The sequence below is a fragment of the Calypte anna genome, chromosome 1, assembly GCF_003957555.1.
Source record: "Calypte anna isolate BGI_N300 chromosome 1, bCalAnn1_v1.p, whole genome shotgun sequence".
NCBI lineage: Eukaryota > Metazoa > Chordata > Aves > Apodiformes > Trochilidae > Calypte > Calypte anna.
The window spans coordinates 37,031,687-37,049,575 of NC_044244.1; the positions used below are offsets into that span (position 1 = coordinate 37,031,687).

Consider the following 17,889-nt stretch of genomic DNA (forward strand, 5'->3'; position numbering starts at 1 on the left):
TAAAATTATTTCTTTCTGTGAAAGCAATGAAACCTGGACTAAATCCCCACAACAAAACAACAACCAACTATTAACAGCTCCCTAATCTTTTAGTTCTACTGAGACTTTATATTTATCCACTACCAATGAGCTTTTATTAATTTCTTAAAATCCAGACAGTCACCAGGCTTTTATACAAATTAATAAAGTAGCTCTACAATGTTTCAGATTTTGCTTGAGATCAAAAAAAAGTGTAATGTATTTTCTAACTTTAAAAACTGCTTAAGTAAAAAAAGATCATTCCTTCCTCATTCAAAGCAACTAAAAGACTTTACCACAGTCAATGAAATCTAATGAAGGATGCAACATGTTCAAGTCCTATTTTAAGCACACTTTTTGTATGATTTCCCATCTTTTGTAACAGATCTTCTGTACTCAAGAAGTAAGAACAAGCTCTGAGTAAAGAAGCTGTGTTTCTTCTTCCCAAGATATGTCAGTCAGCCTTTGAACAGAAAAAAAAGTTATTTTTCTTTCATTCCTCAAGAAAGTTTAACTTTGAGAAGTGAAGCTTCCCAAAATAATTACTCAGGAAAACTCTTACGCTAGGTTTTAATTGTTGCCTATTCTTTTATTGTGCATATATGCCCTTCTGGTTATTAATATTTGCAGTGAACACACAAGGACACTAACTTACTATTAGTAATTTTATAGCAATTTTATCAATACCTGTAGGAAATGCTGCCCATGCAATAGCAGGGGATGTAGTCTGCTTTCCACCATTTCCACAGTCATAACTCTCTGCTGCCTAGAAACACAAAAAAAAATCTTTCATGTATTTAAAAAAATGCTATAAATTTCTACAAACAGTTGAAAATAGCTAAATTTCAAAATTAATTAATCCAAATAACATACCTCAAATCCTCCAAAGTCATCGTCATCCATCTTTCAACTGACACTAGAATACAGAAGAGTTATTGAGTTAAACACAGAAAAAAACAACTAAATTGTGATCTACTTTGCTTATAAAAAACAAAAAAAAAAAACTAACTGTAAAACCAAACTTAGGGCGTTAATGTTAAAAAGACAGACTCAGGTAGAATGAACTGTGCTCAAACCCTAAAAGCCCTGCAGTGTGAAGAAATACAATGCTCTAGACTGAAAGTAAATTTTATTGGCCAGTCTCAGAAGAAAATTGTGCTGATTTTATGATCAACTAGGACTCAAAAGACAAAATTACTCATGTATTTCCACTCTGGTTACACAACAGATGACCAGAGACCTTTACTTGGATACAAGCATTACCTATGTGCTCTTCATAACCTCATCACCTTCTCACTTAAGTAAGAATATTCAGTCTTCAGCCAAGTACACACCTCCACAGGTTACTCAAGGTCTTCCTAATTTACATTTCTACAAAAGATCAAGGGACCTAAAGATGAATTTTTTCACACAGAGGATGCAAGGACTAGAACCTCAAGATCTCTCTTAAGCAGCACTTCTTAATTGATCCAGAAAAATGAAAAAAAATTTGTATTTTATGATGGAACTTGAATACCTTCAAGAGAACAGGCAAGCACTGCCAATTAGTTTTATTAAACATCTTTTGAAAACAAGGATGCAGAAAAATTTTGCCAAGACAGGAAAACAGAAAGATGGTATTTTAAAGCTGTAACCATTACTCTCAAGTATAGCAGTCAAATCCCTAGTACCTCAATAAATGGTAGTGAAAAAAGGCAGCAAGTTAGTCTGGAGAGTGAGAGAAATACTTATGTGCATACACATTTACACACACACACACACACAATGTATATATTCCAGGAGGTAGTTTTCCGACCATCAGATTCCAAAATGAAGAATCTACTTCATTAGTAATGAAATAGTAAAATTAAATGCAAGTGCAATCTACTATGCACTCTGTAGTTTTGTGTTTATGATTTAAAACAAAAAGAATATTTTCCATTGTTAAGCTGCTTTTCCAAATCAGTACAGTGATTACATCCAAAAACATTTTCTGCTTTTCCCATCTCTTCTTAGCTGTCTGGCAACATCAACACAAACTGCAGTTTAGAAGACGACTGTGGTGAATTTCTGGAAATTTTTCTGCTACCACAGAGGTCCTTCCCTAGGTTTCATGGAGTGGCTGATTTAGATTTTACAAACTGATCAGCATTTTTGAGTTGTAGCCCTGAATTCTGTGGCATTTTGATATATTTATAGTTAAATTGCAGTTCCTTCTACAAAAATGCAGGATAAGTTACTTAGCTAATGAAACGAACTGAAGATATACACAGCTGTGCAAAAAAAAGGTTTTATGCATATTTTTTAAAACAGATACCATTCTGATGCATGAATGAAGGGTGACAAAAAAACCCCAAACAAAACAACAAAAAAAAACCTATGCACATGCTCAGACACATAAAAATTGAAATGGTTTGGAGGAAATCTCCAAATTAAAGTATATATCCACTGCTGAAAATTACTACTGAGAGAGAATTCAATTCAAACCATGTCTTCTGAAGTTTAAAGAACTAATTTCCAAGTTCTTATTAACCAACTTACTTTAAATCACCACTACCACAGTATAAACAGACAGATTTGGTTAAATTAAAGAAGGTTATTATCCAACATTCACACTGGGTATAATAAATAAATATATTTTGGGGATTGTAAGGAATTGTGTTGGGTTTGTACTGTTTAATTTTTTTAAGAGAGAAAGAAGGTAGTTGGGTATTTTTCCCATCAATATTAACCTTAACTGGTCAGACATTCATACATTCCTTTAACATATATTTGTGTAACTGAATTTAAAATACATATTTTAATATATGTAACTCAAAAAAATAACACATGAACACACAAATGACAGCAACAGAAGCTGTCCAGAGAACACTGCTGAAGCAGACAGAAATGCACAAACAACTGAGAACATCAATGTATTCACACTGCCTGCTATTAAAACCCATCCAAAACAAACAGGTAATTTATACAGGCACTGCATGTACTGTACAAGTAGCAATCATAGCAGTCAGTTAGGGAAAGTCTTTAGAAAGGCAAATGGATATTTTGTTTATATACTATCACATCATCAGGTCCTACAGGCCCTATCCAAGCTACTTCAAAGGACCACAGTGAATACTAATTACTTCAAAGGACCACAATAAATTTTCCATAAAGAGCAAGAGGCTTTATTCCCATCATCTCAAAACTGGTTATGTCTCAACTGGAAGTACATTTCATATTCACTACTCTATTTTAAAAAGACACATTGGAAACACAGAGGAGTTCAACAGGAATTACAGCAACATTGGAAAGGCAAACTAAAATGGAGAGGCTTTAAAAAAATAAATGAAAGGCAAACAAAAGTATCTAGAAAACCTGAAAAATAATATTCTAAGAAGTGATTAACTACTTTCATTAGTCATCTAATTCAGCACTGGCATAAGGCAGTACAGGAAAGAAGCCTCTGTAGGAAAAATGTGTGTTAAATACTAGTGAGGACTTCCAGGAAGGCATAACCCATATGAGAAAGTCTGTAAGAACTTATGAATACATAAAACAGAAGTAGTTTTTAATAGACAAAAAGGATGTAGGGCAGAAGAGAAAATGGAGAACAACCTGTTACTGAATCCATCATCTTTGTTATTACATATCATATACAGTTTTCCTAAGTCTGCTAATGATCACAAGACTATTTTGACCTAAGATTACCTTACTCCACAAATTTTAAGACATTTCATGGCTGCAACAGCATGATTAATCTATGAATTATTCCACACATCATTTAAATGGAATAAATGAGAAACAGACTCCAAGCTAGTCTCAGTAGTATCAATGTTTTTTTTCACGCCTAACTGCTAATCCTCCAATTTCCAGTTCTTTGGAGATCCCACAGGAATTCTAGGCTAAGTGTTTCCCAACTAGCTGGGAAGAACTGTGTGCTATTTGTGTATGTATAATATATATTCATACATGTACACACACACACCTGTTTTCAAAATTAAGTTTCTAGTCTGCCAAAAAGAAATCCTCATTTGTTTACATGCTTTGCAAAAAAAAAAGTCCTGAAAAAAATTCAAAATGAAACTGGCAAAGTTACCACGTATCACAAGTAAGCAGGCAGCAAATGAGGATAGGAAAATGGATTAATTTCTGAGGGATGCTGACACAGGCCACTTCAAAAACTCAAAAGTGTAGTTTTCATTTAGAGTTTTAGTGCAAGAGCTCTTACTAGGAGATGTCTTTTCAGAAAGATGTTTCATTTTGCATAAAAGGAAAAGCATGCTTTGTGCAAAGAAGAAGAGACCCACAACATTTCAAGAACTGTTTGGAAAAAAATCAATCAAGCCCATTTTTAGCAAGGAGTCTTTCATAGCTCTCAAAAGTGCATGTGCATTTAGCTCTAAATAATGTTTGAATAATGTTATAAACTGATAACAAAGCTGAAAATGACACACTAATACTCAGTTCCAGCCCTTATTCTAGTGATGGAAATGCATTTCTGGCATAAAGAAACAACAGAACTAGCCAAACACCTCACACAGAACTGAAACAATCTGGAGAGCAGATTTTTTTAATCAAGCAGGTATTCCAGAATGGGTAATCAGACTGTTCTTTCCTCACAGACTAGGAACATTATTTGTGGCACCAGAATAGGAAAGAATACATTAAGTGCTGACAATGTTCAGAAGGATTTAAAAAATAAGATAAAACGACAAAACAGCCCACACGGTCTTACCATGCCTAAATGTGGTCTCTTAAAATATGCCTGATACTGGATTTAAGTAACTGTAAAAGTGGGCAGCAAGAAGTCAACCTCAAAATTACAGATTCATAGAAATTACAGTTGGAAAATACACAGTAGGTCATCCAGCCCTGGCCATTTCCAAAACATTACTGTTCTCAAGACATGTCCTAAGAGGCTTGAGAAGCTCTCCAGTCACACTCCAGTAAAAAGAAGGAAACTTTTAATGGATCCCAAATACTCAAACCATTGCCCAAATACTCAAACCATTGCCTGTTCAGTAGATATTCTGAACAAGTTTGTATCCATCACATCATACAACAATTTAGGTCAGAATTCAGGCCAGCAAGTCATCTAATCCAAGCTCAACACAGGTCAACATCACATTCAGATGAGGCCGCTCAAGACTTCCTTCTCTGTGACTGATGACCATGCATAATGAATGTACTGAAGCACAGACAGCTGTGCCTGAGATGCCTCCAAGCTTTCCTACACAAAATGCAGTCACCAAAACCTGACCATTAGGCTGAGCATAGGTCCCGAGAACTTTGTGAAATGCAGTTCCCCATCAGACAACCCAAAAGCACGATTTTATAAACAAGAACAGGAGCCATTCACAGGTAATAAGACAGAAATATGTCCCATGGGAAAGAAGCCCCTCTCCCCATTCCAACTGTTAGGAGAAAGAATGTTGTAATCCCACCAGAAATCCTGGCATTCTTCATATCCAAAAGGCAAAAATGGTAGAGACCAAACAGTGAATTAAGAAGCATTCTTCATTCACTTAAAAGCCTACATCTGGTTATTAGCAATTCAAATTAATCAAGTACTAATCTATTATTTGATAAATCAATTACAAACTTATCTCAGTAATAAATAAAAGTAATAGAAGCATCTAATTTTGCCAGGTACTTTCAACTAGATGATATATTACCCGCCCAATAATTCTGTGTATGATGCTGATGTACTTGTTGAATTTCATACATTTTAAAGGAACAAGTTAGAGCATATTGCTCTTTTTTTTTTTTTTTTTTTTTTTGTCAGAGCAGCATCTGTGGAGTTGGCTGAGGGTGGGGCTGTTTCACTTATATGTTTGGCAGACTGTGGGTGGATAACCCCTACCTGTGAACACATATTGGTTTACTTGCACGGTTATGCTTTCTAAATAACTAATTCAGTATGCTTAATCTCAGACAGGCTCATTAGGTGTTCTTTACCATGTGTATCATAGACCACATAACTGAAAAATAAATCTTTGGCCAAAACTGCAGGCTCCAACAAGCCTGTTCAAGATAAGTACGAAATCTGTAACAAACAACAAAAAAACAACCAAACAAACAAACCAACACTAAAATAAAATAGCAGTAATTTATGGTAGCAGTAATGAGGTGAAATGCATGTTTTTTCATTTCTTTCTTCAAAACGAATGAACCAATAAGATGCAGTGATTTTAATCTTTCAAATCAATTGAAAGTTCAATCCTTTTAGTGTTTTATTTTTAGAACTTCCAGTTCTGTAATCTGCATCAGAGCAATATCTTTTTTGCAATGAAAAACTTCTGCAGATTTTTTTTCTTTATTATTAAAGTAGCTAACTATACAATAAAATTGAATGGAAACTTTCATACAAAGAGAGCATGATCCTTGTGGTTAACATTCACTTGGTGGTTTGTTACTAAATTAACAGAGTTTGCAGTCTTGTTACAGAAGGTGTATTCTACATTGGCTTTTAATGTGAAAGCTTTTAACAGCTCCTAAACTCTGCATTAAATTTTCAGTATTTATCATCTAGCAAGAAAAGTACACAGTTGGGCAGGGATTAACATTACAGACTATGTAGACACAAAGCAAGAGGGAAATTTAGGGCAATTTTGAAACTTAGTCTGCATTAGTATTTACAATAAACATTACCTTAAAAAAACTAACTTGGAAATAACAAACGTGAGCACAAGACTTCCATAAGAAATTAAGATTTTGTGTCAAAAATATAAAAAATTAGCTATATAAGAAGAAACCAAGAGATACTCAAAGTTCTTCAACGATTAAGAAATACTCATTAATAAATCTTGGATAACCTATAATTTTCTAATGAGATATCTGTAAGTGTTCTGGCTAGAACTGAAGGTAAATGTGAAGAAGACCTTTGCAGTATAGAAACAAATACAAGCTTTATCATTTCAGAGAATTAAATGCCCAAATAAACTTGGAAGTTCATGTAAGTTTTCTGCTTTTAGAAAGGTGGGATTTTTAAGCCAGCAGGAGAGCACCTGAAATTCAGGAAAATGGAATCCCAGCCCATAAGGGAGTTTCAATTGGAGCAGAGATTAAATGCCTCTGTGCAAATGCAGGTAGTGAGGGGAAGAAACAAGAGGAGCTGCCATCATAGGCTGTCTGGAGGGCTACAATGTTATCAGCATCACTGAGATGTGATGGGATAATTCCTACAACTGGAGCATGGGAATGGTTCTTTAGGAAGGACAGGCAGGGGAGAAGAGGAGGGAGGGGGTGGTAAACTCTACATCAACAGCCATGGAGCTCATGGAGCTCTGCCTGGGGATGGATGAGGAGCTGACTACGAGCTTATGGGTCAGGGTTAAAAGGAAGATATAGTGGAGGTCTGTGGACAGATAGGAGCAGCTTCAGTTCACAACACCTCAGGGAGAAATTCAATAATCTCATCATTTGCTATTGGGGAAATCACTGCAAGGCACCAGCAATTTAGGAAATCCCTGGAATGTACTGACAACAATTCCCTCCCAGTGGCAAAGGAACCAACAAAAAAAGGTGTTATGGTGGATTTTGCTCTTACCAGCAAGGATAGGCTGGTGGACAACTAAAGCTTTAAGGGCAGCCTTGGCTGCAGTGACAGGTACACTGCAGAACTGGTGGAATTCAGTATCCGTAGGGCAAAACACAAGTTAGGAAGCAAGATCACTACCTTAGACCTCAGGAGACTGCACAGACTTTTATCTAGGATCTTTTTGACAGGATACCATGGGACAAAACCCTGGGGGGGAGAGAAATCCAAGAAATCTGGTCAATAATCAATCACCACTTTGTCCAAGTCCAGGAGCAATGTGTCCCAGCAAAGAGGAAGGAAGACAAGAATGCCAGGAGACCTGCATGGATGAGCACAGAGCTCCTGGACACACTTAGATGTTAGAAGAAAGTCTACAGAGGATGGAAGCAAGGAGAGGTAGCCTGGGAGAAGTACAATGAAGCTCTCTAAGAAGTCAGGGATCAGATAGTTAGGAATGCTAAAGCCAAGACTGAATTAAGTCTGGCTGGGCAACAAGAAAACTTTTACAGGTACATCAGTAATAAAAGGAAACACAGAATCTTTCAGGTTGGAAAAGACCCTTGGGATCATGAAGTCCAACCATTGTCCCTACTCTACAATAATAAAGGAAGACAAGGGAAAAACGTGGGTCCACTCCAGAAGGAAACAGGAAACCTGGTCATGCAGGATATGGGAAAAGTTGAGGTAGCCAATGACTTTTTTGCCTTGGTCTTCACCAGCAAATTCTCTTGCCACACCACACAAGTTGCAGAAGGCAAAGGCAAGGACTGTGAGATGGAAGATCTGGCCCCTGCAGAAAAGCAGGTTCCAGACCACCTAAAAAAACTGAAGGTGCACAAGTCCATGTGATCTGAAGAGATGCATCCACAAGTCCTGAGGGGACTGGTGGATGAAGTTAGAAAGACATGGTCTGTCATATCTGAAAAGTCATCATAGTCTGGTAGAGTTCCCACTGACTGGAAACAGGAAAACACAACCCCCATTTTCAAAACAAAAACCTGGGGGACAACAGGCCAGTCAGTCTCAACTCTGTACCCAGCAAGATCATGGAGCAGATCCTCCTGAAGGCAGTGCTAAGGCACATGGAAAATCTGGAGGTGGTTAGAGGCAACAAGCGTGGCTTCACCAAGGGCAAATCATGCCTGACAAATCTGGTAGCCTTTTATGATGTGATCACAGCACTGACGGACATACATCTAGACTTGTGCAAAGTGCTCAATACTGTCCTGCACAACATCCTGGTCTCTAAATTGGAAAGATACGGATCCTATGGATGGACCACTCAGTGGACAAGGAATCGGCTGGATGGTCACACTCAAAGACCAATGGTCAACAGCTCAAATGAAGACCAGTGAGTGGCATTCCTCAGAATAAGAACTGAGACTAGTGCTGTTTAACACCTTTGTGAGTGACATGGACAGTGGGATTAGGTGCAACCTCAGCAAGTGTGCCAATGTCATCAAGCTATGTGGCAGGCTGACACATCAGGGGGAGGGAGGCATCCTGAGGGACCTGATAGGCTTGAGAGGTGGGCCCATGCAAACCACATGACATTCAACAAGACCACATGCAAGGTCCTGCACATGGGTCAGGGCAATTCCAAGCACGAATACAGACTGGGCAGATAATGAATTGAGAACAACCTTGAGGAGAAGGACTCAGGAGTGTTGGTTGATGAGAAGCTCAGTATGAGCCAGCAGTGTGCATTTACAGCTCAGAAAGCCAACTGTATCCTGGGCTGTGCCGAAAGAAGCATGGCCAGCAGGTCAAGGGAGATGATTTTCCCCCACTACTCCACTCTCATGAGACCCCACCTGAAGTACTGTGTCCAGTTCTGGAGCCTCCAACAGAAGAAGGAGTTAAAGCTGTGACAAGAAAAGAGGTAATGGTAAACTGGAAGAGGGAAGATTTACGTTAGATATTAGGAAGAAATTTTTTACTGTGAGGGTGGTGAGAAATGGGAACAGGTTGCCCAGGGAAGTTATGGATCCTGCCTCCATAGAACTGTCAGAGCCAGGCTGGATGGGACTTTGAGCAGTCTGGCCTAGGGGGAGGTATCCCTGCCATGATCTTTAAAATCACTTCCAACCCAAACCATTTTATGATTTACAAAGATAACTACACCAAATCTCAGATACCTCCAAGATCAATAGATAGTTGTATCATACACTTTTTCAGGACTCATTAACTAGGAAAAAAAGTATTCACAAACATCCTAAAACAGAAAGTATCTTTTAGCTTTTAATGAATCTGATGAACCTAGAGTATCAATATCTTAATTAGAGTATGATAAATGATAAAATTAATTTCTGTAGGAATCATTTTAAGTGGACTGTAACTTTTAAACAGAAGTCTTTTTTAATTCAAGACCCTTTCCACAGTCATTTTACAACGTTACTATCATCAGTGCTAAACAAGTGCACAAGAACTTGTCCAGGAAAAAAAGTTGTTGAGTTTGAGTTGAGTTTCCCATGTAACATACAGAAGCATAAGAAAAATTTGAGAACCCAAAAGCAGAACATATCAGAGGCCATATGACTTTACTGAAAATCAGCATTTCAAGATAAATACAACTTTTCTTCAATCTAGAGGCAATGAGGCCAAGATAGTAACTTTTACTGCAGCAGGTTCTAAGCTAAAAGCCAGTGGCTTGTGTATCACACAGAAACCACCTCAGAAGCTCTGCATTATTTCAGAAGCTACACCCCATGGAAACTCCTTTTAAAAGCTTAACTGGCAAGTGTGTGCTAAAATATTTTATTTTCCATCTAAAACTACCCAAAATTCCAATCCTCAGACAGGATTTCCAGGTTATTTCTCTCTCTACACACACACACACACACACACATACACACACCAAACTCAAGAACTGGAACACAGGAAAGTGTTGTTCAAGTTTTGAAAAAAGAGTAAGCCTAATGCAAATAAATTGACTGTAGGTCTCTTTTACTCAGAAATTTAAGAAAAAATTAAAATCAATTACCTGTGTTCTCTGATAAACAAAAGGTATTTAAGTGAATAGTGAATAGTTATTTAACATAATATGCCAAACCAAATTCAAAGTAATTGATTTCCATTCTTTCCCTCAAGCCCCATTCAAGAGAAATTAAATCAGTGTGTTCTGGCAAAGTATTTAATGAGGAAAAATTTAACTGTAGAGAGCTACAAGGCAAAGTTCTGGCAGCTGTACACAGAATATCAGATAGTTTTGCCTACATGCATCTTACTCAAAAACCTTGAGGAGTTAAGGAATGAACTTGTAACTATTTAGTACATTATTTAGTATATTTAGCAGTTATTGAGTGTATTTATCTATAAGCTAACAGAACTTCAGAATCTACAGTATTTAGAATCTAGGTAGTGTAACTAACAAAATCTTTTCAAGGTACTGGATGACTGTTTTCAAACAGACCAAACTCAATAATCAACACTTTCCTAACAACAGTATCTTTTAATACCATCTATAGTTATTGTGGCAAGTCAGGGCTTTCAGGTGCCTTTCAATGGACTGCGATCAGACACCTGCAGGAAGTAGATGGTAAAGCACGATACACAGTAACTTATTGCTTCAATTGTTCCTCCCAGCTCATACTTACAGACAGAATCACAATTAGAAGCATATTGACTCTTTTAATCTCTTCCTCTACTGCAGAAGCCATCAGTCTGAAAAAATATCACCCACATATTCAGCCTCAATACACAGAACTAAAAATGGAAAAGTTGGACAAACTTCTCTAACGAGGAAGCATGAGACAAAAAGTTGTAGCTGTAGCAGTGATGCTACCTGTTGACCTCTGTCCAGGTTTAACATAAGTCTAAAGACACAACAATCTGCTGCCTAACCTAGCACAGACACACATTAATTAACTAAATATAAATAACAGTGCCCTGCACAAACCATCAGGAAACTGCTATAAATACAGTATCTAAACAGGTGCATGTAAACAGATTGTGCCATCTCTTATCAGATAAGGAGATTCACAAAAATTAGCTCAAGCATTCTAATTTGACTCCTTGATCAAGAGAAGTACTGAATAGGTAAAAAATTTACTTTCTAAAACAATTACCAGAATTGTTAGTGGGAACTCTAAAAATCAGAATTTAATTCTGTATCATTTTCAGTAAGTGGAGGTTTTTAAAGCCAACGTTCCATAAACTGCCTGAGATTTTAGGATTTTCATTCACAAAGTTAACACTATAGTTTGGATATGCCCGATTTTTTTAAAACAAAAGCTTAGAACATTGTGCAAATGTAACAGAAGACATTTTATATTGACTGAAAAAAAGCAACTTAAACTAAAGCTGTTTTCAGATTCTTCTCTGAAAGATGCAAAAAACCCAAACTGTAGACACCTAATTACAAACAGAAAAAAACTGCTTCTCTTATATAGGCACTGCACAGGCACAAGAAACATTTTTTCTTCTGAGGATCCAAAATACCTTTACAAATATTATGTTCATTCCTCTAGCTCTGTTTCAAAGGCTTGAAAAGTTTACTGGACAGTATCTGTAAACATGTGATGAAAAAGAAAAAATAAACCTCATGTACACAAACAAAGGCAGACAGATGCTACAACCAGATGCTGAAAAACTGCTGAGGAGTTCTATAAAAACGTCATCCCTAAAAACCTCTTTAGGAATATCCATCATGACCTTAACAAACAAGTATATGTGAAGCATATAAATTTAATACACTTTCTTTGAATTTAAAAAGTCTGTGATTGCTTATAAGAAATTTATGGGTGCATAACTCTGCTTCTCCAACCATACCCTATAATGGAATTTATATTTTAAAGCCTTGGCTTCATCAAAAGAGTAGATGGAACTCCCAGAATTAATTTCATTCACTCCAAAAATAAACCTGTCAACTGAAAAATGTAAAGGAAAAAAGCCTGCTATTTCATAAAACCAAAAATATTCACACTGGTCAATCCTAAACTCTTCACGAAGAAAGAATACTAAACATACTGTATGTTAAGAAAGTCTATACACCATTTTATTCTACATTAAAAAGTTACAAATTACTTAATCACTCTGTAAAAATAGCACCACTTCTGGAAACTCAGGTCTAGAGAGCAGCACCACTGCTTAAAGAAAACAAAGGCATAGAGGAAGATCAAGGTTGTAACAAGCTTTATCTGAAAAGCTAAATCAAGCTTTAAAATCTATGGTATTTACTTTTACTCACACAAATAAGGCTCATTTCCATCTAAATCTTAAGTTTTTAGAAGTCTGAGGTAACAATATGGAAAAAAAAAACCCTTGTCTTGAATTTCTGATGCATTCTTCTTAAAAATATCAAGGTAATATAGTGAAGTATAGATGTTAAAATACAATGTCAGAAAGTCACCTTGCAACACTTTACAGATAATCTACAATTTACAGTACACATAAAGGTAGATTTAGTCTGTAGGACTTACATTTGTAATAAATGCAACCTGAAACCTCTTAGTGTGCTAGAGAAAAAGCCCCCCAAAAAATAATAAATCTGGAAAAAACCCATAGCTGAGGAAGTGTCAAGATTGTTTTTTCCATCATTATTATGATCAAATTAGTTTTCAATAAGCAGAACTTTCTTGTAAGGGCATTTAGGTGTCAAAAACTGTCTAAATGGATGATAGCAGATTACAAAACACACAAGCGTATCAGACCACTGCAAACCAAAACAACCACACTGTGAACCTGAATGGACTCAAAGGAACATGGTCACGAAGGTATTGTGAACTTTACAGTTAAAGAATCACAAAAAGCTTGTTTCCCCAGTACCACAATCTTTTTTCCATTTAGTAGTGCAAGCTTTCCTGGAAGTTGGTTTTCAGTAAACCAGGACAAATCAAGCCAACTGCTCAGATATACACCATACTTAGATATAGTCTTAGCAGTTCTATAAACATTTGGAGAATGATAGTTATTGCCCTTAAGACTGCAATCCAATTGTTCCTCTGGACCAGAGATATTCATTATAGCATAATTGTATTTTGGCACCTACAAATCACTCTGAACCTCAGCCTGATACCACTTAAACAGCTGGCATTGTCTAGACAACATAGAATCATAGAATTGGCTGGGCTGGAAGGGACCTCAGAGATCATCAAGTCCAACCCTTGATCCACTACTGCTGCAGTTACCAGACCATGGCACTGAGTGCCACATCCAGTCTCTTTTTAAATATCTCCAGGGATGGAGAATCCACTACTTCCCTGGGCAGCCCATTCCAATGTTCGATCACCCTCTCAGTAAAGAAATTCTTTCTAATGTCCAACCTAAACCTCCCCTGGCACAACTTAAGACCATGCCCTCTTGTCTTGCTGAGAGTTGCCTGGGAAAAGAGACCAACCCCTACCTGGCTACACCTTCCTTTCAGGTAGTTGTAGAGAGCGATGAGGTCTCCCCTGAGCCTCCTCTTCTACAGGCTGAACACCTCCAGCTCCCTCAGCCTCTCCTCATAGGGTCTGTGCTGGAGTCCCTTCACCAGCCTGGTTGCCCTCCTTTGGACCTGCTCCAGGACCTCAATATCCTTCCTGAACTGAGGGGCCCAGAACTGGACACAGTACTCAAGGTGTGGCCTCACCAGCGCTGAGTACAAGGGGCAGAATCACTTCCTTGGACCTGCTGGCCACGCTATTCCTGATACAGGCCAGGATGCCATTGGTCTTCTTGGCCACCTGGGCACACTGCTGGCTCATGTTCAGCTTCCTTTCAATCCAGACTCCCAGGTCCCTTTCTGCCTGGCTGCTCTCCAGCCACTCTGTGCCCAGCCTGGAGCTCCCCATGGGGTTGTTGTGGCCAAAGCACAGGACCCGGCACTTGGCCTTGTTGAACCTCATCCCGTTGGATGAGGTTGATGACAAGCTCTGGCAACATGTCATTTGGAATGAAATGTGGAGGAGCTCGTTCATGGTGTTCAAAGACAGACAGGAAACAATCAAGTAGCTTGTAATTAAACACAAAAGTATTTTAAACTGCACAGAGAGGTCTACTGAAGCACCAGCTGATCAGTAGGTTTCAAAATCCTTGTATGTGAATGTCACCACATACACTCAGTTTTCAATCATTTCCTATCTCTATGCAGAATTAAATCAGAAGGAAGCTTTAAGCTTAATTACAATAGTCAGAATAAAGATTTGAATAACAACACATTCAAAGGTGACAGGCTCTACTTTAACATTCACTGCTTTGCTGTGTCCAAAATCTACCTGCTCCCCAGATGAGCTACAGTAAAATACCATCTCAGCTTAAGGCAGAAGGAATCAGCATATAGAGGCTGTGATGTCCCAGACTACCAGCAGATTATCAGTGAAGCTATCCATAAAGACATGTTGAGGCACACAGTCACTCTCCCAGTCTCCTGTATTTAATCATCTTCCTTTCAAAAATAGTACAAAATAAATTTGCTCCAGATTCTCAAACATCTCTTTAAGAGGTTCTGGAAAAGGCTCTGGGATTACCCATGATTCATCAAGCATCCAGACATCACCTGAATCACACTTGTTGAGGGATGCTGTCTCCCTGAAAACTCTGAAAATGGTCATCAGTCTTTTTTCCTGTATTAGGGACTGAGAAACTGACATCCCAAAAGAAAAAAACCAGTGAAGCACTAGAACAGCAGCACCAACAGTTACTTAGACATTCAAGCCATGGATATAAAGGCACTTGGAACAAAATCTAACAAATGCATGCAGAGAGGAGAAAGCAAAAGAGCCAGAAAGCACTGAGAACAAAGACAATTTAACAAGGCTACAGAAACAGGTGTTCAAGCACTCTGACAAGAACTACCCAAAGCTCCACTAAAATGATGTGGTAAGATGGCAAGAAATGCATTCACAGTGTGCAGCTAAGAGGCAAAAATAATTGCTAACCCAGGAAAGGAAATTTGCCTATAAGATAAATTACAGTCTCCTGAGGAGAACCACAGCTGCAGAGAATTCATCAAGGGAGTATCCTAGCAAAATGTTAAACTCAGGTGCTAAGCTATCAAGAGGACACAGTTAACCCTACTGTATCAATGAGAAGTCTCAAAACCTGAATTTTTAAAGACCAGATTTACAGGAAATCTTTCAGATGCTTGGAGATGCAGACAGATACTCAGAAATACTTCAACACCAAACTCCATCTATAGCAACAGATGTGAGGCACACAGGCACTCCTGAAATCAGACCAAGTACTTCCCCACTACTTAAGATTCCAGGCAATGCTTAAGAAATTGGCCAGGCAGAGTTTAGCCCTAGAAATGGAGAAGCAGAGAAGTCATAACCAAGATGTCCAAACCTCTGGGCTAGAGAACTACTCACAAGGTTCTCCTTCCTGTTGACAAGAGTATCAAGTTTCTGGTGTAGAGAAGCAAGGCTCCTCCTATTGCTCCTCTAAACTAATTTTTAAATCCCCTTTTGTCGCACGTCACTAAGACCAGGCACCACAGCTCACGGGTATCAACACTAGTGGGTCGTGGCTGTGACACAGGTCGGGCCAGAACCAGGGGGCAGCACCGGAGGAGGAGTCAAGTCGATGAAGGCAGGCCTCGCAGAGACAGTCACCTGCAGCACCCAAGCTCTACCGGCGCCGGTACCGGGCCAGCTCCACTTCCCGCAACCCCAGGTTGGGAAGGGCGGTGAACCCGAAAGAAACGGAGCCTGCCTCCCCCTGCTAGGCTTCTAGAGAGGAGGGAGGGGGGGGGGGGGGGGACGGTGCGGAACGGATGCCCCTTTCCCTTCAGGCCATCCCGCAGCCGCCCTTCTCACAGACCCCGCGGCCGCTCCCCGCCTGCAGCCGCCACCAACGGCCGCGTCCCCCCCCGCCCGCCGCGGGGACAGAAAAACCGCCCCCGGCGCGCGCGAGCCGCACGGACACGCACGCACGCACCGGCCCGCGCGGCCTCACCCGGATGCGGATGTAGCGCGCGTCCCCCCCAGCCCCGGCCCGGCCCGGCCCGCGGCGCCCCCGCCTCCCCCAGCCTCGGCGGCCCGCGAGTCACGTGGCCGCCAGCCCCGCACGCGCGCGGTGGGAAGAGGCGGCCGCTGATTGGGTGGCGGCGAGGGCCCGCGCCAGGGCGGGAGCGGCTGCCGGAGGCCGGAGGGGGCGGTGCGCGGTCGGTGCTGCGGTAAGCGCTGGAACCGCCGTAACCGCCGTAACCGCCGCGCTGGGCCTAACGGCGGGGCAAGGGGCGCCGCCGGCGTTGATGGGTCCTTTGGGGACTAACTTGTCATCCTCAGACGCCTCCCCGGCTATCACGGCGCCTTATTCTTCCTTACCGGGCCGATCACGGAAACCCAACGCCACTGGAATCACCGGCTGGCGCTGTTCTCGGAGCAGCCCGCGTCCCTGGATGGAGCCTTTGCTTCTTGGCCTTTGGTTCTACAGTCAAAACGTCGTTGCTCTGCTGTCTGCTTGGTGACCTGAGGCTTGGTGCCTCAAAAGCTTTGTCCTGAGGCAGCGGTGGCATGGTTAGTTAGTGCTGGCTGCCACCCGTCTGCGTCATCACAGAAAATTAATCGATAGATGATGGGACATTACAAAGTCCTTTCCGGCCTGGTCAGCAGGAAAAGATAGGATTTGGGGCAGTTCTCTCAGCAGTTGGTGTAGGGTGTTTAGAGGACATCGTGTCAAAGACTAGAGCGGAACATTGAGGTTACGGATAACATAGCAAAGTGTGATGAACAAGAGAACAAGACAAGAGGGCACGGTCTCAAGTTGTGCCGGGGGAGGTTTAGGTTGGACATTAGAAAGAATTTCTTTACAGAGAGGGTGATCAGACATTGGAATGGGCTGCCCAGGGAAGTAGTGGATTCTCTGTCCCTGGAGATATTTAAAAAGAGACTGGATGTGGCACTCAGTGCCATGGTCTGGTAACTGCAGCAGTAGTGGATCAAGGGTTGGACTTGATGATATCTGAGGTCCCTTCCAACCCAGTTGATTCTATGATTCTGTGATTCTATGAACTGTGGAAAATTCACTGGATATTTTTGCTACTGAATCTATTATTTGGACAAAACACTTTTGGTATCTAATAGAATAAATAATCTATTTAATGACAAGAGCATTAAAAGAGAGAATGAAACAGATTTAGCATTATGGCACTGAAACAGTACACGTTCCATGCTATGTGTAGCATTACACCTGACTGCAGTGTTGCCAAAGATGGCAAGAGAAGGTGGGGGGTTTTGTAAATAACACATGCACCTTTTTACAAGTTATGCCACACATGTAAAGGAGACAAAACAACAAATCACCATAAAAGTTGAAAGTTTGAGGGACATTTCTGAACATTAATCTTCAGCAGACAAAAGTAGCAATTCTAAGGGCTCTTGTATTAGTCTTCCACTACAGTATTATCCGAGTTACAGACCACTATATAGGTTTGTCAGCTGGTAGAG

General features: G+C 40.0%; 1 protein-coding gene across 5 annotated transcripts in view; it reads right to left on the minus strand.

The window, feature by feature from the left end:
• Nucleotides 1–16,415, minus strand: part of CCDC91 (coiled-coil domain containing 91) — a 113,062-nt gene extending 96,647 nt beyond the window's left edge. Inside the window, exons 1-3 of one of the 5 annotated variants that reach the window (XM_030469375.1) lie at nt 16,397–16,415; nt 892–934; nt 706–784 (exon numbers count right to left, since the gene is read on the minus strand). In XM_030469375.1, coding sequence (XP_030325235.1) covers nt 706–784; nt 892–921 — 109 coding nt within the window. In that variant the 5' untranslated portion in view covers nt 922–934; nt 16,397–16,415. The other 4 variants (XM_030469374.1, XM_030469376.1, XM_030469373.1 and 1 more) reach the window with 4 other exon arrangements.
• Between the last annotated feature and the right edge of the window lie 1,474 nt (nt 16,416–17,889).